Consider the following 27,961-nt stretch of genomic DNA (forward strand, 5'->3'; position numbering starts at 1 on the left):
GTGTCTAGCTCTGGGTAGACCACCTCCACGTAAACGGGTAGACGTCTACTGTTTACGTGGAGGTGGTAGCACGCAAGCCGCTGTACCAGCTGGTTTACACCCCCGGGTAGTTGACCTCCCTTGTAGCTGCCATCTATTTTACCAGCAGATGGTTGAACCAGCCCTTAGTCGAGCAGTTTATCTCCTTTTTCCCAAGTCGCTCCAGTACAAACTTTGCAACATTTGTGTAATACTACTATTTTGCCGGAAATCACTCAGAACAAATCGAGCTGCTTTTCTTTGCATTTTTAACAAGTTGCCCAAATTGTGGTAAACAGAACTTAATTCACATCATACTCTGAAAGCCTGTGTCTGTGTATTTATGTTCACAGCTGTTCCGCATCCACAGTGAAATGGTAGTCTTTCAAGTCCAGGGTTTTTTTTTTGCTTTTTTTTTTTTTTTTTTTTTTTTTTTTTTTTGCTATGGGCTTTACGTCGCACTGACACAGATAGGTCTTATGGCGACGATGGGATAGGAAAGGCCTAGGAGTTGGAAGAAAGCGGCCGTGGCCTTAATTACGGTACAGCCCCAGCATTTGCCTGGTGTGAAAATGGGAAACCACGGAAAACCATTTTCAGGGCTGCCGATAGTGGGATTCGAACCTACTATCTCCCGGATGCAAGCTCACAGCTGCGCGCCTCTACGCGCACGGCCAACTCGTCCGGTAGTCCAGGTTTTATGGTTTATTTATTTAGCATACTGGTATGGCTGAAGAAATGTCCAACTTGGTTGCTGGGCTTTCTATCTGACGCTCGTGGGTGACCTGTGCGTTTGGGAGCGAGATGATGATGAGATAGGGTGAAATCCAGTGTTGGAACATAGCCTACTCCTGTTAAACAACACCAAGGGGTCTGCTCAAGGTTTAACCTCCCCATTCGACAGATAAATTTTTTTTTTGCTAGTTGCTTTACGTCGCACCGACACAGATAGGTCTTATGGCGACGATGGGACAGGGAAGGACTGGGAGTGGGAAGGAAGCGGCCGTGGCCTTAATTAAGGTACAGCCCCAGCATTTGCCTGGTGTGAAAATGGGAAACCACGGAAAACCATCTTCAGGGCTGCCGACAGTGGGGTTCGAACCTACTATCTCCCGAAAACAGATAAATCGCTATCAAAAGCTTCATATACCCTTACTCCATATTTACTCCATATGAACACAGCGGAGAGGTTTGGAATTGAATTCAGGCTTTTGGCACACACACAATCTAGTGATTAAACATTGTATACTACCACCTCTCCTATACTCTCAGCCCATACTCTGATGGTGAAAAACTGAACCGGCTACCACAGAGTCAGAACATACAGACATGACGCTGCAATGATCAAGCTCACCAGGCGGGTTAGGTTTTATGGTAATGTAAATAAGCACATACTCTGGTGAAAAACTTCAGCACCAAAAATATAACAAAACTAGTAACAATGACTTACTTTCATACTCGCAATGTGCTCTTCTCTCTATAGTTCCCATATGTTCATTTTGATAGAAGTTCTTGTCTGGATTCTACAAAATAATCACAGTAATATTTGACATTTGGAATGTGTCTATGAATTCTGTACTCACAACAGGTTGAGAGTTGGTAGTTACAAGTAAACATGCAGCAGTGTTATTGTATCATTGGAAAGAACCTGTACTATGCAGTTCTGGTTTCCACCACTTTCCTGCAACAAGTTTTACTCCATGGAACTGGAAAGGTTACAGAGAAGGAGAAGGCCAATAACAAAAAGAGCTAGAAAAGCTCAACTGTTCAAGGCATCATTCAGGTACATTTTCTTTTGTAAATTGTATATTTTAAATATTACAAAGTGATGAAGATGATACGACGACTGAAACAACACAAATTCACGAGTTCAATTCTTGATCACTATGGAACACTGGAATGGAATGTTGTCTTTTAAAAACACTTTACAGGTTTAAAATTTACACTAAGCATCAGCCACAGGTCTTGAATTGTGGAAGAAAGTTTATATTGAGGTCAGCAGGTCTCACTTTAAGCTGATAAATATTCACTGAGGAAAATTATAATTGATAATAATGTTGGGATCTGCATTTTCAAAATACTTGAAAAATCACTGCAATGTGGCATGAGCAACAAACTGAAAATATAAGACAGCATATTCTTAGGATATTGCAGTTAGTAATAAAACAAAAAAACACAACAGCTTAGAGCAAAAGTAATAACGATAAAGCTGATCCCAAATTAGCACCAGATATAATGAACACCTATATACTATATATATAAAAAGAAAAGCCTACATTGCAGTAATTCCGTTAGTACAAAATAGAAATTTATAAAAGTAATAACAAAAATCACAAATCTGAATTATCTATAAATTGTTTATTATCTTTTTTTGAAAGTTGATTCCTGCAACTTAAGAATAGGTCCACAGAAACTATTGAAACCTGAGCAACCAGTGCTTGCCTAAAGTTCTTCAGATTCATTAGAGTCAGGTGGTATTTCATGATTATCATTAGCAGCAGTAGCAACAGCATTAGTAGCATCAGCAGCAGGAGCTGTTGGAGCTTCTGATGGAGTACTGGGAACTTCACAGACTGCTTCAGCTTCTTTGACTGCCATTGCTGGTACTGAAGGAGGACGCTGTGGTTCATCTTCTGAGTCCATGGTCTGACCAGTTCCCTCCATTTCATTCTCTTCAGATTCTGATTTCAGTAATTCTGCTTCTTCCTTAGCTTCATCGGCATCTACGTCCATCTTATCCTCTTCCTTCTGACTTTCTGAAACTAGAAAGAGAGAAATCATCATATAATGTTTAAAACTCTTTTAAAAATGAGCATTTACTGAAAAACAAATTAAAATAGTTGTCATTATACATAAACGAGAACGCTTCTGACATCTCGCAGATCCTAGGAATGTGATAAATATTTTGATGAAGCATAATATATAGAGTGGACTCCTGAAAATCATGTCTCATTTTATCATCATCATTCTCATATGAAAGTACGATAGGTCAACATTGCGGATTTCGTTTGGCGAGAGTCATTAGTTATCTTCATCCTCTAACACCAATAAAAAAAATTTTAAACATCTGTCACAAAAAACAATGTAAGGGGCCAGCGTTTGCTGATTCTAGAAACAGAGTATTCAGATTTAATCTTTTCAACAATTTCAACACCCCCCCTTGCATGTAAAGAAAAGTAAGCATGTCGGGTTTATAGGCTTCTCTTGAATCTGGGGTGACCTTATCGTCATGCATCATAGAAAGAAGAAATACATTTCTGTTCCCTTCGATATGCAAACATCTTAGTATTTTCTTCACGAGGCTTGATCTGGACCAAGACTGGGGGAATCTGTGGTTTATTCTTCACTGTTCTGACCATTAAGTTTGTGATTATTGAATTGTGATTTGGCTTGTTGTACTGAGGTATACCAGTTGCCCATAGTAATATTGTGACCAGATCCAGAAACCGTCTGAACTAGCCGCTCAACTACATTTTGCCACTGTTATCAACCTTATACAGCCCTTCAGGTTGTTTAACTACATATACTTCCATCTTCTAGGTGTAGAATGTTCTGGCATCTACCAAGGAAAACAATTTGATACCATATTTTTTGGCTTATTTGCAATATATTGCCTGAAGAAACGACTGCGAAAACCCCCTAATATCTCATCAATTATGAGGTATAATAATAATAATAATAATAATAATAATAATAATAATAATAATAATAATAATTGCTTTACGTCCCATAAACTACCTTTTTATGGTTTTCGGAGACACCAAGGTGCAGGAATTTAGTCCCACGGGAGTTCTTTTATGTGCCAGTAAATCTACCGACACGAGGCTGACGTATTTGACCACCTTCAAATACCATCAGACTGAGCCAGGATCGAACCTGCCACGATGGGGTCAGAAGGCCAGTGACATGAATAATAATTCATGCATCTAGATACAAAGTCCTCAAACATCTTCCTGATGCATGTTAGCTTATCAACTTTTAATGCTATCATTTCAATCATTTATATTATCAAATCTGAGTGCACATAAGATAAACTAAAAACTTGTTCTGGATACTGTAAGGTGAAAAGCTTCAACACCAATTCCATCTGTAGCCCACAGGTCTCTCAAGTTCAAATGTCTTGATTTGTATACATCTGCCAAATACAGAAGACCAATCACAGCCTTTATTTCTACAATGTTTGTGTCAGCAGCATCACAGGGTCGGTCGTAGTTGGGCCGCTTTTTCCCAATCCATAAATTGGTATATGTTACAATTTCCTCAAGTACCTCATCAGGGAAATCCAGCTGCCAGGCTTCTAAGGAAGACTGGACATTATCTTGCCTCTCTTATAGCAACTGGTAAATGAGATGGTTTTACTATATTTCATTTTCTTCTATTTCGTGAGCATCCCACCTTGTTTTAGTGTCCTTACCAATCAGATATGGTGCTGGATTAGACCCTGTGGAAGGAATGTCTGTTTCATTCCCTGGCGGATGCTCAGAAGTCTGGGTATCAACAAATGCACACAGAATCGCCATCATCAAACAAATAGCGCCTCGCAGTAATTTGTTCTCGTTGATCACAGATCACCGATTCTTCTTTTTCTACACTCCGGAGAAGCTGATCAATTCTTTCTTGTTCCATAGGAACCATGTCTTCTATAAGGAAAAATAACACAATCTGCAGAATTAAGCATTAAGACTCACAAGCACACAGCACAAACAAAAGAACAAAGGGAAACACATTTACTCTCGTGCAGAAGAAAAGACTGCAACTTCTATTGAGTTCAGAAAACAACAATGGACACTAAATTTGAATTAACGGTTGCTGCACTAGTGCTGCCAACAGTCCAAGAAAGGATAAGAGGAAGAAGAGCAAAGCCAGATTTAAGCTCACTGCAAGTTACGGAGGAAAAAGTGAATGAGCGGTCAAACAGACTGTGCAACAAATCCTTGAGGGTTAAGACTGGTCACACCTCACGCATGCATAAGCAGTTCATCAAAACAATGTTTGCTGTGTTCATTTTCCTATACTAATGTGTAAAGGAAAATTAACCTTACCGTACAGTGTTGTAGGAATGTATGTTTGCATGACATATTTATGCACTCCTATAGTATAATATACCTGAGGTTCATTTTCTTTTACACATAAGCATAGGAAAATTAAGTCAATGAAAAGTGTTCCAATGGTCTGCATATCCATATGCGGCTAAGAGGCATGACCAGTCTTAAGGAATATAATGGAGAGGAAAAGCATTGTCAGATACATGGTATTAGAACTAGGCCATTGAAACACGAACACCCAGTCGTCAAGTCAGAGAGATTAACCAGATGCAGCTAATTATCCCCGGCTCAACCAGGAATCACATTCAGGGTACTCTCAAACAAAATCTGCAATGTTGACCTATTGTACTTTTGTATGGGAATGATGATGATAAGAATCAAGTTAATGGAAATGAAGAAGGGTAAACAGTGGTATCATAAACCAGCAGCAAGTCAGGTGGGTTGGTATATGAATAGTGAACTTCCAAAGAGTGATTTATTTTCTGCCTCAGTAACATCACAAGAAGGGGTATCTTTTACCCTGCTTGCATGTAGATTCACTTGTGAATTAACACTTAAAACTTATCTGCAATGTTCTATTTGCATTGTGTGTAAGACCTTTTGGTCAAAGTCAAATTCATCCCAAACATAATTTGTGTTACACTGAGGCTAGATAATGGCAAGTGAAGTTTTACGGGCTCTCAATACTCATAGAAACTAAAATGTAAATATTTACTGAATATAATCACAGAATTCCAGAAAGAAATAAAATAGATGAAAATTAAGTACTAAAATAAAATTATGCACATCAAAAGGGAACAAACTTCCCCCAGTAAATATATGAATTCACAGCCATTCAATTCTTTCTATTAAAGCTCTTTGAACATCATTTGCCATTACCTTGGCCCAATCAATGTAAGGAATTTGGTTTTGACCAGAAGACCTTTAAATTGAATCATTTTGATGAAGTACAGCAGTTAATCAAATCACATGAATTCAGGGTAGAGAAGTAAAGCACAGCAATATATTGGAACAGAAAAACTTGCAAAATGCTACAGGAATGAAAGGAGGAGAGTTGGCACTTCTGATCAGTCAAGTATTACTGTGATAGTAACACAGAGTACAGCTGGCTCTCGACGAGTCCTCAGCTGTGTGCTGCCCTGCATTCAATGTGCAGTGGACCTGATTCATATTGCAAATTACAAGGTCAAACGGTTTTCTCAAATTAGTGCGAGAGAGATGGAGTGTTTTCAGCAGATTATGGTTCCGACGAAGGTTAGAGAACCATAGTCCTGGTAAGAAGATGAAGCAAGATGAGCTCTGCTTCTATGGGACACACAAGGGCAAGGTTCCTTTTTTCTTTGTGAATACAAGGTTGATCTTCTATGACCCATCCTTAATCTACGTTACTGGAAAGAGGACCGCCCTGCTGTAAAAGTCCCCTGCTTTATGCTAGTAAGCCACTCTGATTATCAAGACATCAGATATTGCTCAGCATTTACAAATATTCCAAAGGCAATGACTTGGTAGCCACATGGAGGTGATTCTAGTGTCAGCTTTGCACACTATTTTTTACATCTAAAAATATGCACAACTATTCAAATAGATGCACTTTTCTATTCCTTGGCAGTTAACATATTACAACTGAATAACATCTATTTTTCTAAGTTTACATCCATAAATCCATAAGTAATGGGAGTGTAAGGTAAACTTCTCTAGACTTAACCCAGTCAGAAATTAAGTATATTTGCCTTCAAGAATTTGACTCCTAAGTTTTTCATTCATAGGAAAATAGCATCCTAGTATACAATGCTAGAATAAGTTTTCTGACTGCTTAGCTAGGCAAGTTAGCAACATAAATAAACTGAATACAGTACACTTATTGCTTAAAAAGTGGTGGGAATAAAATGAAATAGCATGTGTTGAAAAATGTAACTGTAATGCAAAGGGTACAATATCAGATCAAATCGATAACGTAGTTGGCAGTATACCAGTATGATGATGTACTTCCTCAGACAATGGATACATACACCAATTTTCATCCTAGATATCCTGAAAGTCAGCTCTCGGTAGGTGTTGACGTCCAATCTGATCCCACACATTCTAATGGGGACATATGGAGGGACCTTGCTAGCCACGAGAGTATGTTAATATGATGTACACAGGCAGCCAGTAGAAACTGGAGGGGTAACACATGAGGACACTAGATCTCGCTGACATACCATTATGCTATCCAGGTCCACTGTATCACTATTAGATAACCTGAGTCATGTCCCATGCTTCTGCACACTCTGCTGTCAGGAGTAACACCAGCCTGTCAATCCACAACATTGGAAGGAAATGTTCTCGCCTTTTGGACACGGTAGTCATATGTGAACCAAGGTTCACTGCTGAACATGACGCAAGGCCATGTATCAACAGGCTATGTCTTCCACTTATGGCACAATTCCATATGCAGCTGCCAGTCATCAAGACACAATGACTGCATGTTATCGCCATAAGCAACTTAGTACAACCATCTCCTTACAATAGTATCTCTCATAGTATGTAACACGCACCTATAATGCAGACAGAAGATGGATGAGTATAGGAAGATAAGTTCAGAAGAGCCTGTTTCAACTGAGATTGTATATGAGGGATAACTTGCCACAATTCTTGACAGTATGGCAAGTCAAAGACAAATCCAAGTACGATTAATATGAGTGATTCTTCTGTGGTGCATGTATATCAGCATGTTCTTTCTATCCCTGAAGTGTAGCAAAACCTGACAAACATCTGTCATTATTTGCTTTACCTCACACCGATACAAATAGGTCTTATTGCAATGACGGGTTAAGAAAGGCTGTGAGTGGGAAAGAAGTGGCCGTGGTCTTAATTAAGGTACAGCCCCAACATCTGCCTGGTTTTAAAATGGGAAACCATGGAAAACCATCTTCAGGGTTTTGCAAGTGATAAATATCATCATGGCTTCGTTTTGACATGATGTCGGCAAGTAAAAGATCTCTGGTGACACATTTGGCAGCCATAGACGCCCAAGAGAGTTTTGGTTTACACGGTCTGCCATCTAGTGGGCCTAGAGTAAAACGGAACGTCGAAATTGACGAGCAGACAGCCAGATGGCGTCAAATTGAAATGTCTGCACGGTAGCTGAGGCCATATTATTATTATTATTATTATTATTATTATTATTATTATTATTATTATTATTACTATTATTATTATTTTATTACCTTATGAAATGTGAGACAGGTTTCGCCTTTCACTGAAGGCATCTTCAGTCATTGTACCTCCTCAAGGTTAAATCAGGCACCTCATTTATAATTAAAATATAATTATTAAGATTTAATATTAACATACTTAAAAGTATTTAAAGTACCACAAATGAATTTCTAGGACATTAATGTTCTTATATGATGAAAACGAGCAAGTTATGTTAGTTTCTTATAAAACAAGGTCTGACAAAATAGTAATTCCGCTTTCAACAATGCAAGGAGGAAAAGCGATTAGAGAAGACACATGAAAATCACAAATTGGTTCTTACGTACAACCAGACCGAAGGGAGTGTTGTCATATTTGATCAAATGTGACACAGCATGAATTGTGGAAGGAAAACCAGGTGTTAGCCTATGTGCTATAACATCTTGAATATGGCATCAATTAATTTGTACGTAATATTCACTTAACGGTATGTGAGACTAAGTCCAGGCAGTAAAGTTTGCTAACTCCCCAAAGAAAATTTGTTGAGCTTTGGCAGAAACAGAGACTGGCTGGAAAAGGCTTGTCACACCGCTTAAGGACTTCAATAATTGTACAGGTCACGACGAGGAAATTGAACAACAAGCAGCTCAAGCTCAGCAGCAACACAGGGCAAAATGGAAGTACTGTTACTTCTTGTTGTTTGAGTCATCAGTCAATAGACTGGTTTGATGAAGCCTTCCATGCCACCCTATCCTGTGATAACCTTTTAATTTCTAAGTAACTATTGCATCCTACATCTGCTCTAATCTGCTTGGCATATTCATACCTTTGTCTACCCCTACCGTTCTTACCGCCTACACTTCCTTCAAAAACCAATTGAACAAGTCCTGGGTGTTTTAAGATGTGTCCTATCATTCTATCTCTTCTTCTAGTCAAATTTAGCCAAATCGATTTCCTCTCACCAATTCGATTCAGTATGTCTTCATTTGTGACTCAATCTATCCATCTCACCTTCAGCATTCTTCTGCAACACCATAGCTTCTATTCTCTTTCTTTCTGAGCTAGTTATCATCCATGTTTCATTTCCATACAATGCCATGCTCCAAATGTACAGTAAGTCTTCAGAAATATCTTTCTGATTCCTATATCAATGTTTGAAATGAGCAAAATTCTTTTCTTGACCTCTGCCATCATTAGTTATTTTACTACCCAAGTAACAATATTACCTCATCACCTGCCTTCGTTCGACTGCGCTCCATTACTTTTGTTTTGGACTTATTTATTTTCATCTTGTACTCCTTACCCAAGACTTTGTCCATACCATTCAGTAACTTCGAGATCTCCTGCAGTCTCAGATAAAATAGCAATATCATTGGCACATATCATTGGCACATTTCAAGGTTCTGATTTCCTCTCCCTGGATTGTGATTTCCTTTCCAAATTCCTCTTCGATTTTCATTACTGTCTGTTCTAGGCAAACACTGAAAAAGAGGGGGGATAGACTACAGCCTTGCCTCACTCCTTTCTGGAATGCTGGTGCTTTTTCAAAGCTCTCGATTCTTATCACTGCAGACTGATTTTTATACAGATTGGATATAATTCTTTGTTCTTGGTATCTGAGCCCTATCACCTTCAGAATCTTAAATACCTTGGTCCAATCAACATTATCGAATGCCTTTTCTAGGTCTACGAACGCCACGTGCGGCTTATCCTTCTTAATTCGATCCTCTAAGATCAGACGTAAAGTCAGGACTGATTCATGTGTTCCTACATTTCCTCTAAAGCCAAACTGATCTTCTGCCAACTCAGCTTCAACTTGTCTTTCCACTTTTCTGTACATAATATGTGTTAAAGTTTTGCAGGCATGAGATTCTAAGCTAATGGTGCGGTAGTTTTCACACTTGTCAGCACCGGCTTTCTTGGGAATAGGTATAACAACATTCTGCCGAAAATCGGATGGCACTTCTCCTGTCTCATACATCTTACACATTAGATGGAATAAACTTGCCACGCTGGTTTCTCCTAAGGCAGTCAGTAATTCCGAGGGAATGTCATCAATTCCAGAGGCCTTGTTCCTATTCAAGTCTCTCATAGCTCTGTCAAACCTAAACCTCAAAATTGGGTCTCCCATTTCATCAACATCAACAGCCTCTTCTTGTTCCAGAACCAAATGATCTAAGATTTTTCCTTCATATAGTTGAGACGGGCAACGCGTACCCAGCGGCATTCAAACAGTTTGGCAAACGTTTGATCTCCCTGGCCAAGCAGGGGGCGATTTATGATATCAGTAGGGTTTAATATGGAAGTTCTCATTCCCCTTCAGAAATCCTTACAGCTCTGTGGCCAATGCACCTCTTGTTAAATAGACGTTAGTCTCTTTTTCAGCTCAGACAATTCGCACTTGCTTTGTTCACTGTTTGAAAGTTTTGGATTATTTCTTCACTTCATTAATTAATATTTGTGAAGTGTATTGCTTTTCACTTAGCTTCATGCTGTAATGTTGAGGCCAAGGGAATCACACCTGGAAATTATCGCATCAGAAAATCCTGAATTAAATCTGCCAGTGCACGCAAACAATCCTCAACCGAGCACCAGTAGCAGTGATATTCAACCGAGTAGTACTGGTTCAATATCCGCAAGTGATATTTGACCGAGTAGCAGTGGTTCTGTACCTGCAAGTGACACTCAGCCGGGTAGGAGTTGTTCCGCGGAGAAAAGAAAGGTGACTAAAACTTTAAGTAAGCAAAGTCAATGGCTGGTATGTAACGCATACGAATACGTTATGAAGAACAACGTACGCAAGGGTTGTATTTCGGAGACACCTACAAATGTTGAAACTTAATAGAAAAACTTGAGTAAAATAGTACAAAGGGGACCTAACAACTCCGAAAAAGTGTGGTAATAATAGGGTTATCTTTATTAAAATTGAGGATTTTTGCTATGACTTGGTGAGACGCGAGGTACATACATTTAGTAAAGGTAAGTCACCAACCGTGCAGGAACTGTTAAAACATTTGAAAAATGTGTGTGGCTTTCCTTATGAAGAAACTACTCTATGACAGCTGTTGATAAAACTTGGGTTTTGTTTCCGTATTCTGAGGAAAAAACAGATTGTAATGGAATCTGCTAGAATAGTAGCTTGGCGATATAAATTCATAGACTGTCTCTGGAAGTTGTGTTCCGAAGGGTGCAGAGTTGTCTATCTAGATGAAAAAAATGAAATGAAATGGCGTATGGCTTTCAGTGCCAGGAGATCCTAGGGCGGGTTTGGCTCGCCAGATGCAGGTCTTTTGATTTGACTCTCGTAGGCAACCTGCACGTCATGATGAGGATGAAATGATGAGACAACACATACACCCAGCCCCGTGCCAGGGAAATTAACCAATGATGGTTAAAATTCCTGACACTGCCGGGAATCGAATCTGGGACCCGTGTGACCAAAAGCCAGCACGCTACCCATTCAGCCATGGAGCCGGACTCTAGATGAAACTTGGTACGATACGAGTTTCATGACACTCGGAAGAAATATTACTCTTCATAAATTCAGTACCACACTGTATGGTTACATTGGTCTCGGCGGTATCTATAATTGATGTGGTTAATATGCAGAACAGAGGCAGACTGAAAATTACATGTGGGCAAATCAAGGTCACCAGCATTCCATTTCTCACCTGCCCGGGGTGAGTGTACGCGACGATCCTGCAGCCTGTTTCACCGCCCTGCCTGCTGTTAATCGCAGGGTCCAGTGCACAAACAACTTCCCATCAATATTACTCTTCATAAATTCAGTACCACACTGTATGGTTACATTGGTTGTAGTTTCTGAAGGCTGAGAAAAAATTGTTTTAGTAAACTGATAACTTTTGGGGTGGTTGAAAAAAGTTCTAACTTGAGTATTACACTACGAATACATATGGATATAATATATATAAATCTCATTTCCATCAGATAAGTAGTTTTCCGGGTATGAGTATATATTTTTAAGTGAGTGGTTCCTAGTGAATAAGCCAAAAACCTAGACGATATTTACTATAACCACAAATAAAAGATAATTAATGAACTTCAAAAACAATTAGTCTTATACACTCTAATGCAGAATTAAACAAGGAAAATATTGGTATAACTCATTTTGAAATAGGTCTGTCAGTTCATTTACAATTAAAGTCTAAACTGAGTGTCCATAATAAAAATCCGACACTAAATAGCAAAGGCAGTCTAGTCTAAGCAAGTAAGTGCCGGGAACGGATGTGTTGAGTGTGCCCGGTGAGTGGAATAAGAGTGGGGAGCGGACTGGTCGAGTGGAGTGTGACGAGGAAGATGATCGGCACAGAGCAATATAGGGCCATTATAAGAAGATGGCAGAGAAGAAGGAACCAACCAAAAATAAGGAAGGTGAATACAATATGTAAAAGGTGACGAGAATCTAATTGTGATGGGAGACTGGAATGCAGTGGTAGGCCAAGGAAGAGAAGGTAGTACAGTAGGAGAATTTGGATTGGGACAAAGGAACGAAAGAGGAAGTCGGCTGGTTGAATTCTGCACTGATCATAATTTAGTCCTTGCCAATACTTGGTTCAAACACCACAAACGACGGCTGTACACGTGGACGAGACCTGGAGACACTGGAAGGTATCAAATAGACTTCATTATGATTAGGCAGAGACTCAGAAACCAGGTGTTGGATTGCAAAACTTTCCCTGGACCAGACGTGGACTCTGACCACAACTTGTTGGTCATGAAATGCCATCTGAAGTTGAAGAAATTGAAGAAAAGAGTGAGAGGGATTGCTTCAAGGAACATGTTGCACAAGGACTAAATGAAAAGGCTGAAGGAAACCCTATAGAGGAAGAGTGGAGAGTCATGAAAAATGAAGTCAGTAGGGCTGCTGAAGAAATGATAGGAAGGAAGGAAAGATCAACTAAGAAACGGGTTGATAACTCAGGAGATACTAGACCTGATTTATGAACGACAAAAATACAAGAATGCTAGAAATGAAGAGGGCAGAAGAGAATACAGGCGATTAAAGAATGAAGTGGATAGAAAGTGCAAGGTAGCTAAGGAAGACTGGCTGAACGAGAAGTGCAAGGATGTCGAAGGTTGTATGGTCCTAGGAAAGGTAGATGCTGCATACAGGAAAAATCAAGAAAACCTTTGGAGAAAGGAAATCTAGGTGTATGAATATTAAGAGCTCAGATGGAAAGCCACTTATAGGGAAAGAAGGAAAAGCAGAAAGATGGCAGGAACATATCCAGCAATTGTATCAAGGTGAAGATGTAGATAATTTGGTTCTGGAACAAGAAGAGGCTGTTGATGCTGATGAAATGGGAGACCCAATTTTGAGGTCAGAGTTTGACAGAGCTGTGAGCGACCTAAACAGGAACAAGGCACCTGGAATTGATGACATTCCCTCTGAATTACTGACTGCCTTAGGAGAAAGCAGCATGGCAAGGTTATTCTATTTTAAGTGTGTAAGATGTACGAGACAGGAGAAGTCCCCTCCGATTTTCGGCAGAATGTTGTTATACCTATTCCCAAGAAAGACGGTGCTGACAGGTGTGAAAACCATTGGTTTAGTATCTCATGCCTGCAAAATTTTAACACGTATTATTTACAGAAGAATGGAAAAACAAGTTGAAGCTGAATTGGGAAAAGATCAATTTGGCTTCAGAAGAAATTTAGGAACACGTGAAGCAATCTTGACTTTATGCCTGATCTTAGAGGATCGAATCAAGAAGGACAAACCCACGTACATGGCATTCGTAGATCTAGAAAAGGCATTAGATAATGTTGATTGGACCAAGCTATTTATGATTCTGAAGATGATAGGGATCAGATACCGAGAACGAAGAATTATCTACAATCTGTATAAAAATCAGTCTGCAGTGATAAGAATCGAGGGCTTTGAAAAAGAAGCAGCAATCCAGAAAGGAGTGAGGCAAGGCTGCAGTTTGTCCCCTCTCCTTTTCAATGTTTACATAGAACAGGCAGTAAAGGAAATCAAAGAGAAATTTGGAAAGGGAATCACAGTCCAAGGAGAGGAAATCAAAACCTTGACATTTGCCGATGATATTGTTATTTTATCTGAGACTGCAGAAGATCTCGAGAAGTTGCTGAATGGTATGGACGAAGTCTTGGGTAAGGAGTACAAGATGAAAATAAATAAGTCCAAAACAAAAGTAATGGAGTGCAGTTGAACGAAGGCAGGTGATGTAGGAAATATTAGATTAGGAAATGAAGTCTTAAAGGAAGTAGATGAATTTGTTACTTGGGTAGTAAAATAACTAACGATGGCAGAAGTAAGGTGGACATAAAATGCAGACTAGTACAAGCAAGGAAGAGCTTTCTTAAGAAAAGAAATTTGCTCACTTCAAACATTGATATCGGAATTAGAAAGATGTTTTAGAAGACTTTCGTGTAGAGCGTGGCATTGTATGGAAGTGAAACATGGACGATAACTAGCTCAGAAAGAAAGAGAATAGAAGCTTTTGAAATGTGGTGTTACAGAAGAATGCTGAAGGTGAGATGGATAGATCGAATCACGAATGAAGAGATACTGAATCGAATTGGTGAGAGGAAATCGATTTGGCTAAATTTGATGAGAAGAGATAGAATGATAGGACACATCTTAAGACACCCAGGACTTGTTCAGTTGGTTTTTGAAGGAAGTGTAGGTGGTAAGAACGGTAAGAGTAGACCAAGGTATGAATATGACAAGCAGATTAGAGCAGATGTAGGATGCAGTAGTTACGTAGAAATGAAAAGGTTAGCACAGGATAGGGTGGCATGGAGTGCTGCATTAGACCAGTCTATGGACTGATGACTCAAACAACAACACCACACCAGGAAATGTTATTAGGACTCTTACCAAAGGTCTCCTGTAAATTCAACCATAATCAGCACAAGGTCAGTGAAGCTTGACTCATTTATTTATGTGCATGCGCTGTAGATATGCTTTACACAGAAAATGACCGGGCACAGGGGTTGAGCAGTGTGATGATCACCTGATCCGCAATGTGTTAAGTCTAGATGACCGAAGTCTTTCCTCCATCGATTCATTTAGACCTAGGTTAGATCGGATCTCATCATTTTTCACACGATCAAGTCGTGTTTTGGAGGGCAGTTCTAATAAATTTCATTTCGCAGGCTTGAATCCTACTGCAATCCTTTGATGTTAGTGTGCAGGTTTCCAGAGAATATGTGAGTGCAATACTGATTGTAAGTGATATGTGAACTACGATAGATAGTGTCCTTTCAATTATGAACTTGTGAGCCATCTAGTTCCCCACATTTAAACTAAACTACTTGCTTTGATACACATAGCCTACCCATCTGTGGTTTTGTTGTGGTTGTGTGTAGGTCTCATGATCTAACAAATTGCCTTGAAGCACAGTTGGATGCATGCACTACGGATATGGTCAGATGTGATGTCCACTCCTGGGTAACACCTGATAAAAGACATAATTTCCTCTTTTATCTCTATCTTCCACTATACCAATGAAACAAATTTCCTAGACAGCCAGCCCCATCCTGCTTGTTAACTGAACCAGCTCAACTTTATATCAGCCTCACTATAAAGCTACACCAAATGGCCATTTTAGGGCTGTTCCTTAGGACTGCCTGGACTATGAAGCCGAAGTGAACTGAAATGGGTTATTTAATGTGTCACTGAATTTATCAATACAGCATCTGCCAGTGTGGAACAACTTCTTCCAAACAGATATGATATGTGACTCAAAATTGCTGAACGGTGACTTAAAGAGTATCCCAAAAGTGGACAACTTGAACATGTGGCCGACAAATTTTCATAACACACCTGTGAAAAATCTGTTGTTGAAATTTGGAGCATCTCTCAGAATTTTTAATGTAAATTTACTGAAAACCTACTAACAGTAATCACAGTAAGATGGATATACAGTGGAAGCTCACTAACCTGAAATAACCTGGATAATCCAGACCCAAAAATTTGTGAAAGGAAAATTATCAAAGAAATTTCAGACTAAAATGGCCTTGTATTACATATTAGAACTGTACTGTATAGCAATACATTATGTAGTTATTTACAGTACAGTGGTGATAGTAGTAATAATTTTAAGAGAAAGCAAAATTAGATAACTATCTGAACAAATTAAGTGGAGACAAAAATTAAAATAAAATAATTTATTAAACAGAAAATTTAAAAATGAATTTAAAAGACAAATGATTTTATGAGGCCAAAATTGACACACACATCAAACGGGAACTTAAGTTCCCAGAATAACAAGACACTTGATATTTACATGCACTTCATTAACCACTCAAGCATGTCATTGCAATAACCCAGGCTGTGCCCATAGCATGTTTTATTTCTAGCCTACTCCCAATGCTGAGTGCTCTTTCATATGAATTTAGCTACAATTTTTTTTGCTAGTTGCTTTACGTTGCACAGACACAGATAGGTCTTATGGTGACTGTGGGATAGGAAAGGCCGAGGTGTTGGGAGGAAGTGGCTGTGGCCTTAAATAAGGTACAGCCCCAGCATTTGCCTGGTTTAAAAAACGGGAAACCACAGAAAACCATTTTCATTCAGGGCTGCCGGCAGTGGGATTCTAACCTACTATCTCCCGAATGCAAGCTCACAGCCGGGCGCTCCTAACCGCACGGCCAGTTCGTCCGGTTTGCTAGAATTTCCAAACAAGCAGGTGAAAAAATATTTTTTTAAAATGCAGTAACACATAACAAAATACTATAAAACATATTATAAACACACCCTAAACACATTATTCCTGGACAGCTGCACATCAATACTGGGGATTTTCATGTGGCAGTACCCCTGTGTGTTCGCATTTCTCCATGTATTATCACAAATTACATTGTCAGCAGCACTATGTTCACTGCGAATTAATCCTCTGTCACTGTTACACTTCGAATTATTTTCACTGCCATTATTAACAAGGAAATTAGCTATTTTTGTGTTACCAATAACTCAACCAGACCTGCTATGTCTATAAACAAACTCAAAATGTATGCTGAGTTCAAAAAAATAAATGACTAAGATATGGAAAATTTCTGGCAAAAATAGTAAGCTCTGAGTGTAGCCAAAAATTGCCTCTTTTTGCTATCTTTTGACAAACAAATAACTATTAAGAAATCCGTGTAGCGGGCGTTTCAAATCCTGCGGCATATCATTACGCCACACACGTTCAGGGAGGCTGATCCATTCTCACCCATAAAGTGAATGATGAGATCAGCAGATTTAACACTCAACAAATCCAACAGTAAGATGATAAAACAATAACTATCTCACGTCAATCATTTACATTACATGTAATAAATATCATTTTTGGTCCGTATTGATGATATTAGATTGAAATAATAACATTAAGTTATTTATTAGACCACCTAATCAATACAAAATCGTCTTGGATGATTTACATAAATTTACATGATTTACATAAATTTGTAAATCATCCAAGACGATTTTGTATTGATTAGGTGGTCTAATAAATAACTTAATGTTATTATTTCAATCATTTACATATCGCTTCATGAACATTTTGTCCGCCACTGTAGAAATGGAGTGTTGTACTATCTACTGCAGGGATGTTGCCAATGCTGCTGCTTCCGAATGAGTAACTGCAGACAGTGGGAATGTCTCCTTTTCTTTTTCAACAACTGACTTACAAGGAAAACTATTTCCTAAATCAGTATAGCAGATGTATCTGTAGAAACTGTCTTACTAGAATTCTGTTGTTGTAATTTTTTTTTTTTTGCTATATGCCTGGTGTGAAAATGGGAAACCACGGAAAACAATCTTCAGGGCTGCCGACAGTGCGGTTTGAACCCACTATCTCCTGGGTGCAAGCTCACAGCTGCATGCCTCTAACCGTACGGCCAACTCGCCTGGTGTTGTAATTAGGATAGGTTTAACTGCAGTTTAGAATTGTGTAACTCTTGTGTATTCCTTTCGGTATTCAGTAATTACTAACAGTTTTTACCCTGTTAGGGTGTTGTAGGATAAAAATATAGTACGACTAAGTAGTATTGCAGTGTAGTAGTATACTGTATTCAACAAAGTCTGGAAGGAAGGGTGGAGAGATTTCTCATCATCTTGTCAAATCCAATTTAATGATCCTTCCCAGCATGTTCCAGGAACTGATATACCAAGAGCTAAGTGGTGCCAACTAAACCACGTACGAACTAGTCATGGTAGGTGCAAAGCAACGCTACACAAATGGGGATGGCTAGATTCACCTGCTTGCGACTGCAGAGCTCAAGAGCAGACGATGAACCACATCATTCGGGAGTGTCCACACTGTAGCTTCACAGGTGTTTGGGAAGAGTTCAAGAAAGCATCAGCTCCAGCGCTTTCCTGGCTGCAGAGTCTTGATATTCATTTTAAATTTGTTACATACATATTTAAGTTAAATAATGTAGATCATTTGTTCCACACGAAATATATATATATCGTATACTGTATTAATTACCTTATTACCGTGTGATCTTTGTGTACTATCCTAGACAATATTTATTTATTTTAATTTTTTTTGCACAAAATAAGTTATTTTTCCTTTTCTTTTGATTTTTCCGTAAAGAACGGCTAAAGAGTGCAAGTGTAGGAACTGAGGGTGTGGCCAGACATTAAGGAGAATGAGGGAGGAGTTGGAGAGTTTGATGGAGATAAATAGGATTCTCTCAGAACACAGGAAAGAATGTAGGCCTCCCACAAAAAATGTACAGGATACAGGATGTATAAAAGAGGGATGGACAACAGGTGCACCACAGAAATCAGGAGGAGGATTGCTCTAGCTAAACAAGCCTTTAGTAACAAGAAACAGCTTCTGACAAGCAGGAACATTAACATTTAAGTTAGGAAAGAATTTGCCAAAATGTTTGTGTGGAGTGTTTTGTTGTATGGTTGCAAACCATGGGTCTTAGCAAAACAGGATATAAAACGCCTGGAAGCAATGAAAATGTGGATATGGAGGAGGATGCTGAAAATTAATTGGACAGAGAAAAAGTCAAACAACAGGGTCTTTAAAGAAATAGATGAAACAAGGGAATTGATCAACGCTATAGAAAAGAGGAAAACTAAATTCCTTGGCCACACACTTCGACATAACACATTCCTCACGACTCTGCTGGAAGGAAAAGTTCAGGGTAAGAAGGGAAGAGGAAGCCCGAGAAATAAGTATCTGGATTCCGTGATGGACAGGCTGAATTTGAAAAAATATGTTGACCTGAAACGCTCAGCAGAGGAGACAAACGTGGTTGCAGCGACAACGCCTTGCCTTTAGGATATGAATGAATGGGAAGAAAAGGGGGAAATTGTAGAAGACAGGTCCAATGTTTGAAGGGGAAGGAGACTGCAGGTTAAGGGCTCTATTCAGGATCAGAATTCGGGACAGGTGTCTGTGAGAAATCGGCATGAGTCACTGCAGGTAGAACAACAGAAGGAAGATGAAGAACAGGGAACGGTTGTTGAGAAGTGTGGAAGTAGGAGGAAAGGAAAAGGTAGTAAAGGGAAATGCAGAGTAGAGGATAGAAAAATACAGGTGTAACAGGGTCATTGGGGCGGGGGAGGGGGTGGGAGGAGGAAGTAGCTTCTGCAACTGTCAGGAAAGATAGCGCTGACCAAGAGGAGAGGGGATCAAATGAGATGGGTAGGGTTGAGGCTCTGGTCATGGGGGATTCCATTGTTAGACATGTGGGGAAAGTGTGTGGAAGAAAGGGAACCAGGGTAGAGTGTTATCCAGGAATTAGGTTGAGGGAGATCTTGAAGAAAGTAGAAGAGAAGGAGGAGGGAAAGGAGAAGGTGGTAGTGTTTCACGTTGGTACCAACAACGTAAGGCAAACAGGTATAAGTACCAACGCAGCTGGAGATGTGTGCGATCAGGTAAATGCAGCACGGGTGTAGTTTAAGGAAGTGGAGATTGTTATCAGTGGAATACTGTGTAGGAGGGATACTGACAGGAATGTGATTGGGGATTTAAATAAGACTACAGAGTGGGTATGTGAGAAATTGGGAGTGAGATTTCTAGATCCTAATGGGCGAGTAGGAGATGGGGATCTGCGCTCGGACGGCCTTCACTTAAACCGTAGTGGTACGTATAAGTTTCGAAATTTGTTTAGAAGGGTTATAGGGAGGTACATTCACGGAAACAGGGTGGTCTAGGGAGCGGTGATAAGGGTACAGGGATCTGGTAGTCAAGTAGGGATAACATAAAAATGTTAGTGTTGAACTGTAGAAGTAATGTAAAGAAAGGAATAGAATTAAGTAATTTAATAGATATATAATATTTACCAGATACAGTAATAGGACTTGAATCATGGCTGAGAAATCATATAATGGACACAGAAATTTTCTCATGGAACTGGAGTGTGTACCGTAGAGATAGGATAGGAATGGTAGGAGGGGAAGTATTCATTCTGGTGAAAGAAGAATTTGTAAACTACGATAAAGTTACAGTAAAGATGACAAACATGAAATTCTAGGTGTAAGGCTCATTTCTAAGGATAATAGGCAACTTGATATTTTTGGAGTGTACATACCAGGAACGGGTAGCGCTGATGCTGATTCAGAATTACTTGATAAGATAATCAACTATGTGGAAAACAACATGGAAAGAAATGTGATTATAGGGGGAGATCTCAATTTACCAAATGACAATTGGGAAGGTATTACAAACAACAGGAAGCATGGCCAATAAACAGCAAATAAGTTAATATGGAAAGGACACCTGATTCAGAAAGTGATGGAACCAACTAGAGAGAAGGATATACTGGACATGGTGCTGGTAAAAGCAGAGAAACCGAAGTAATAGATGGTATTAGTGATCACAAAGCTGTTTTGGTCATAGTTACAAATAAATGTGATAGAAAGGGTCTTAAAAGTAGGAATATTAGGCAGTACCATATGGCTGATAAAGCAGGCATGAGGGAGTTTTTAAAAGTTAACTATGATTGGTGGAAAATGATAAATAAAAATGTAAACAGACTCTGAGATGGGTTTAAAGCAATTGTTGAGGAATGTGAAAACAGGTTTGTACCTTAAACGGTGGAAAGGAATGGTAAAGACCCACTTTATTATAACAGAGAAATAACGAGACTAAGGAGGTGCACATTGGAAAGAAATACAGTTAGAAATGTGTGTGGAAGTAACGAGAAATTGAAGGAACTTACTAGGAAATTGAATCTAGCAAAGAAGTCAGCTAAGGATAACATGATGGCAAGCATAATTGGCAGTCATACAAATTTGAGTGAAAAGTGGAAGGGTATTTACAGGTACTTTAAGGCAGAAACAGGTTCCAAGACAGACATTCCAGGAATCCTTAATGAACAAGGGGAGTGTGTATGTGAGGATCTTCAAAAGGCAGAAGTATTCTGACAGCAATATGTAAAGATTCTTGGTTACAAGGATAATGTATAGATAGAGGAGATGACTAATGCTAAAGAAGTATTAAAATTTACCTATGATAACAACGACATTTACAGTAAGATACAAAAGTTGAAAACTAGAAAAAGCAACTGGAATTGATAAGATTACTGGGGATATACTAAAGACAATGGTATCGTATCTGAAGTACTTATTTGATTATTGTTTGCACGAAGGAGCTGTACCAAATGAATGGAGAGTTGCTATAGTAGTCCCTGTGTACAAAGAAAAGGGTGGTAGACATAAAGTTGAAAATTACAGGCCACTCAGTTTGACATGCATTGCATGAAACCTGTGGGAAAGCGTTCTTTCCTATTATATTAGACATGTTTGCGAAATTAATAACTGGTTCGATAGAAGGCAGTTCGGGTTTAGGAAAGGTTATTCCACTGAAGCTTAACTTGTAGGATTCCAGCAAGACATAGCAGATATCTTGGATTCAGGAGGTCAAATGTACTGTATCGCAATCGACCTGTGTAAGGTATTTGATAGGGTGAATCATGGGACACTATAGCAAAAATTAGTGCAATTGGACTGGACAAAAGAGTGTCTGAATGGGTTGCTATATTTCTAGAAAGTAGATCTCAGAGAATTAGAGTAGGCAAAGCCTTATCTGATCCTGTTATAATTAAGAGGGGAATTCCTCAAGCAGTATTATTGGACCCTTATGTTTTCTTACATGTATAACTCCACCAGGGAATTGTTACCGCTAGACATGGAGCGGGGCTGTTGTGTATACATTACGTAAGCTCGCCACGGTATGGCTCCAGTGGACGGGAGAGGGGCAAGAGGTGGAACGCATGTACAGTCATATTCACTTGCAGTATCAGTATCCATATCACTTTGTTCAGTGTTGTCACGACACTCATTTTCATTTGTATTTTCATCATCACTATCGTCACTGTCAAGGCCAACATTTATGATAATATTTCCTCCATTGACCCATCCCGGTACCAATAACTTTCCTCAACTGTTTGCACTTTTTCCCAAGCTTTTGCCCAGTCCTGTTGAGTGATTTCATGTAAAGAAGTGTTGGTCAGTTCCTTTAGGGTTTTTAAGCTAATAGCGGACACATTTTTATCAGCAATCTTTTGTTTTAACAAATTCCAAATAAGTCCAACCAGATTAAGGTCACAATGGTATGGAGGGAGCATTAAGACAGTAAACTCCTTTTGTTCTAACATTGTATCCACTTTATATGCCGGTTTTGATTTATTACGTGTTATAAGTTTCAAAAGTTCATCTCGTCTCCAAGTGGGATTACAATATATGTTATGCTGAGTAAGCCAGTCTACCATTTCAGCCTTACGAGATGCATTAGTGGGGGCTTTATTGACTTGCGCAGTATGATAGGGCGTGTTATCGATAACAACTATGCTCTCGGATGGAATATTTGGAATAAGTTTATCTTCTACCCATTTCTGATAATTGCAGCTATTCATTTCATCATGGTAATCTTGTGATTTGGATTTTGAGTCATAAATTAAATCTGCTCCCTCTATGAAACCCATTTTCCCTCCCGCATGGACAACAATAGCTCGTTGCCCTGGACTGTGATTCGTCATAACCCCTGCGATGTATTCATGTTGCCAACATTTTTTTACAGTGTAGTGTGTATGAACCCATGTTTCATCCGTGTACACTATTGGTTTATTTGGATCCTTCGCGTTATTTCTTATAGCTCGTAAGTAGTCCGCACGTCTAGCAACAATGTCTGACTTTTCCGCGAGGATAGTTCATTTATTTTTACACCTCCGGAAATAAAACCCCATTTCTTTTACAATTTTCTGGAAAGTTTCCTTTTCTCCCTTAAATTGTATTTCATGTTTTGCAAACACAAAAAGTTTCCGCAGTGTTGGAATATCTTTCTTTTGTTCATAATACTCTAGGAATTTTCTACGAATACGACATTTATCAAAGTCATCTATAGAAATCACTTTTCTTTCAGACAGGTTTTTTTTTTTTTAACCTATTCGCCTGTTTGCTCCACCTTTTCAATGTCTTTCAAAATATTTCTTACGTTTTCTTCGGACTTTCCAACCATATGTGCCGCCCTTAAAATTACTTTTTGAAGAGGTATAATTACTTTGTTCTCTTTTTTTCTTGCTTACAAAACTGCACAACATTGTATATCATTTTCTCCATGGAATGAGTCCATTTCCCCCTTTTTTCTGTTTTGGCGTTTCTATTATTATTATTATTATTATTATTATTCGTACTATGTATTATATGTTAAAGTACATCTACTCCACTGTTCAACGAACAATAGAGTCTATTAACTCTTTTCACTTACGTACACGGATTCACTAATATACAATGCACAATGCACGACCCAGTACGAATCATTCACTCACACGACATGCGATGAGGTTTCGCTGGCGACAACTGCACTTCTATTGCAGGCGTGTGGCTGGGCGGAGCGTATTAGTTCTGATTTCCAGCACCAGCAACAATTCGCTGTCTGAGCAATATAAATGATATGAATAAAGAAGTGGAATCAGAGATAAGGCATTTTGCAGATGATGTTTTTCAGTATAGAGTAATAAGTAAGTTACAAGATTGTGAGCAACTGCAAAATGACCTTGATTATGTTGTGAGATGGACAGCATGCAATGGTATGGTGTAAAAAAAAGGTTAAAAGTCAGGTTGTAAGTTTCACAAATAGGAAAAGTCCTCTCAGTTTTAATTACTGCATTGATGGTGTGAAAGTTCCTTTTGGGGATCAGTAAGTACCTGGGTGTTAATATAAGGAAAATTCTTTTTTTTCTTTTTCTTTACGTCGCACCGACAAAGATAGGTCTTATGGCGATGTTGGGATAGGAAAGGCCTAGGAGTGGGAAGGAAGCGGCCATGGCCTTCGTTAAGGTACAACCCCAGCATTTGCCTGGTGTGAAAATGGGAAACTACAGAAAACCATCCTCAGGTATGCTGACAGTGGGGTTCGAACCCACTATCTCCTGGATGCAAGCTCACAGCCGTCTGCCCATAACCTCATGGCCAACTCGCCCAGTGGAAAGATCTTCATTGGGGTAATCACATAAATAGGATTGTAAATAAAGGGTAGAGATCTCGGCCCATGCCCATGGTTATGAGGGTGTTTAGGGGTTATAGTAAGGATGTAAAGGAGAGGGCATACAAGTCTCGGTAGACCTCAACTGGAGTATGGTTCCAGTGTATGGGACCCTCACCAGGATTACTTGATTCAAGAACTGGAAAAAATCCAAAGAACAACCAGCTCGATTTGTTCTGGGTGATTTCTGATATGAGAGTATTGTTACAAAAATCTTGCAAAGTTTGGGCTGGGAAGACTTGGAAGAAAGAAGATGAGATGCTCGACTAAGTGTGTAACATTAAAATATCAATATATTTTTAAAATGTTCCACTTATTCAATACAATATATTATTTCTTATAACTAAGATACATTAATATTAACATCCTAACTGGGACATGTTCCGAGCTGTCATTGGAGAGATGGAGTGGAATGACATTAGTAGACGAATAAGTTTGAGAGGTGTCTTTAAAAGTACGAAAGATCACAATATGAAGATAAAGATGGAATTCAAGAGGACAAATTGGGGCAAATATTCATTTATAGGAAGGGGAGTTAGGTATTGGAATAACTTTCCAAGGGAGATGTTCAATAAACTTCCAATTTTGTTGAAATCATTCAAGAAAAGGCCAGGAAAACAACAGATAGGGAATCTGTCACCTGGGCGACTGCCCTAAATGCAGACCAGTCGTGACTGATTGATGACTGATTTGATAACATTCTGAGGCAGAAAAATTGCTCTTATACATCCATTGATCAAATTCGCATGTAGAGTGGTGTGCTGGTGTGATATGAATAACAAGTAAAGCTCTGGGTGGTAGATCATCGTCATTACACCTTTTACCGGAGCCAAAAACTGGTCACAAAACTATTCTTTGAATGCTTTATTTTGGTTCCTGTAGAAGACTGAAAGGATGTTCTTCCCGACTTTTTATTAACATCTTGGATATTTTATTTTCCAGCAACCGTAAGTGGTAATCAGGAGCACTAGCTTCAATTTTAGTAGCAAAACTGATATTAGACAACATCTTAAAATTATTATTATTATTATTATTATTATTATTATTATTATTATTATTATTATTATTATTATTCAGGGCTTTGAAATTTCACATTCATCCTTTGTCCAGAGCTACTGAATTTTGTATGTAACTCAACTGTTCATGTGTACAAAGAGAACCTATAGCACTAGCTTTATTTATTTATTTATTTTTTTTTACAATTTTGCTTTTGAACGAACGAGAAGAAGAAGAAGAAGAAGAAGAAGACTGAATTGAAAACAAACATTAAATCAGGCTATGAAAAAAATAGATCAAGTTAAAGAATTTTGTTATTTGGGTAGTGTTATTACTAGAACCCGGAAGTTAGGCAAAATGCCTTTTTTATCTGACTGGATATATTGAATAATCAGACAGAGATAAATATGTTTTCGCGCATTTAGGAAGTGTAGAGACAATTTTTATTTTGCCTATTTTGGCTTCTGTTGCCTATTTTAAGATTTAAAGCCTTTTTTGATCGTTATGCAATTTTGTTCCTGCGATTTATACATTTTAAAAAGCACATAATAAATTTCCGTACATCGAAGACAAAAAAGGTTGCACAAATTAAATTACATATTGCCGTCACAAATATCTATTTAAAATAATGTTCCCTGTAAATCGTTTATTTGTTTTCAGGCATTCGAAAGCTTATTTTCTCAACCCATTCATTTAACCTCTGTAAATAGCAGAACATTCATTAGTGAAAGGAATGCACAAGCATAATGAATGCCAGGAAAGAGAGAGGATGAGGGAAGTAAGTCTTCTCCTTCCTCACACCCCTTTTGCTGTGACAATGTGTAATTACCTGGTATTCCCGATTTCGAAATGATAAGATAATGCAGAGGAAGGGAGGAAATTACTTCTGTCTAACAGGTCAAACATAAAAGAAGTTGTTAGTCTACTGCTGAACTTGTTAAAGGTTACTCGGGTGTTCGCGCTGACGTATTTATCATGCCAAAATTTTCATCGTTGCGTGGTAAATTACGTGGCTATGTTCGCAAATTCGGTCTGGATACACTTTCTACTGATAGAGCTATATTCTTTTGCAAAATCTGTGAAAAATCTATTAATCATGAAAAAAAAGTACTTTATAACTCAACATTTTGCAACAACAAAACATAAGTCTAGGTTAAATATTGTTGGCAGTTACAACATCCAGCAGGCAATCTCAGTTTTCCCTAGATCTATGTAAAGCTTTCTTGGACTCCAGAATTCCATTCTGGAAACTGGAAAATCAATCCCTCAGGATGTTTCTGCAGAAGTACATTAAAGAAATAGTTCCGTCAGAATCCGCATTAAGAAAAACGTATTTGAATATCTCCTTTGAAGAGACCCTGCAGAGGATTCAAAGCAGAGTTGCGGAAAAGAAGATCTGGATCTCCAGTGATGAAACTACGGATGCAATGGGATGTTACATGGACGTCATCATTGGAACTATGGAAGCAAAACAAACTGACCTATCATCAGCATTTCTTTTGACGACAGAAGAGATGGAGAGAGCAAATGGTTCCACAGTGGCACAGTTGTTCACAAATTCATTAATGTTACTCCGGCCGGATGGAATACAGCATGATGATGTCCTACTTTTTGTCACAGATGCGGCACCTTACATGAAAAAAGCAGCTACAACCTTGAAAGTTCTCTTTCCTAAAATGCTCCACCTCACATGTCTAGCCCATGGGCTGCACAGAATTGCTGGAGAGATAAGAAGTTTGTATCCTCATGCGGATAAGTTAGTTTTGAATATCAAGAAAATCTTCCTAAAACCACCCTCCCGAATCCAGGTTTTCGAGGACGTGGCACTAGAGCTCCCTTTACCACCTCCACAGCCAGTTCTCACTAGATGGGGGAACTTGGATTTCAGCAGTCATATATTAAGCAAAACAATTTGGACAAGGTACGTGGAGTACATCATGCCATGTCAGTAGACGAAGTTGCTTCAGTTTGCGACGTAAAAAAAGTTGTTGGACCATGAAGAGCTCAGCAATGATCTAGCATTTATAACAGCACATTATAGTGTGATACCGGAAGCAATCTTGAAGTTGGAGAAAAGAGATGATTCACTGGTATCATCTATGGCGATTATCGAAGATGCAGTAAATCAACTGCTGCAAGCACCAGGAGAAAAAGGAAGCAGTGTTAGTGAAAAGTGTAAGCATGTTCCGAGTGCTAACGTGGACATTGAAAAAATGAAGAACATTCGTGATGTTCTGAAAGGTG

General features: G+C 38.8%; 1 protein-coding gene across 8 annotated transcripts in view; it reads right to left on the minus strand.

The window, feature by feature from the left end:
- Positions 1-1,794: 1,794 nt before the first annotated feature.
- Positions 1,795-27,961, minus strand: part of LOC136874046 (uncharacterized) — a 616,846-nt gene continuing 590,679 nt past the window's right edge. For 7 of the 8 annotated variants that reach the window (XM_067147551.2, XM_067147552.2, XM_067147546.2 and 4 more), the window contains one exon: positions 1,795-2,780. In XM_067147551.2, the coding sequence (XP_067003652.2) occupies positions 2,461-2,780 (320 nt within the window). In that variant the 3' untranslated portion in view covers positions 1,795-2,460. The remainder of the gene's footprint in view (positions 2,781-27,961) is intronic. The other variant, XR_010860213.2, reaches the window with a different exon arrangement.

This window comes from Anabrus simplex, chromosome 5 (assembly GCF_040414725.1).
Source record: "Anabrus simplex isolate iqAnaSimp1 chromosome 5, ASM4041472v1, whole genome shotgun sequence".
Taxonomy (NCBI): Eukaryota; Metazoa; Arthropoda; class Insecta; order Orthoptera; family Tettigoniidae; genus Anabrus; species Anabrus simplex.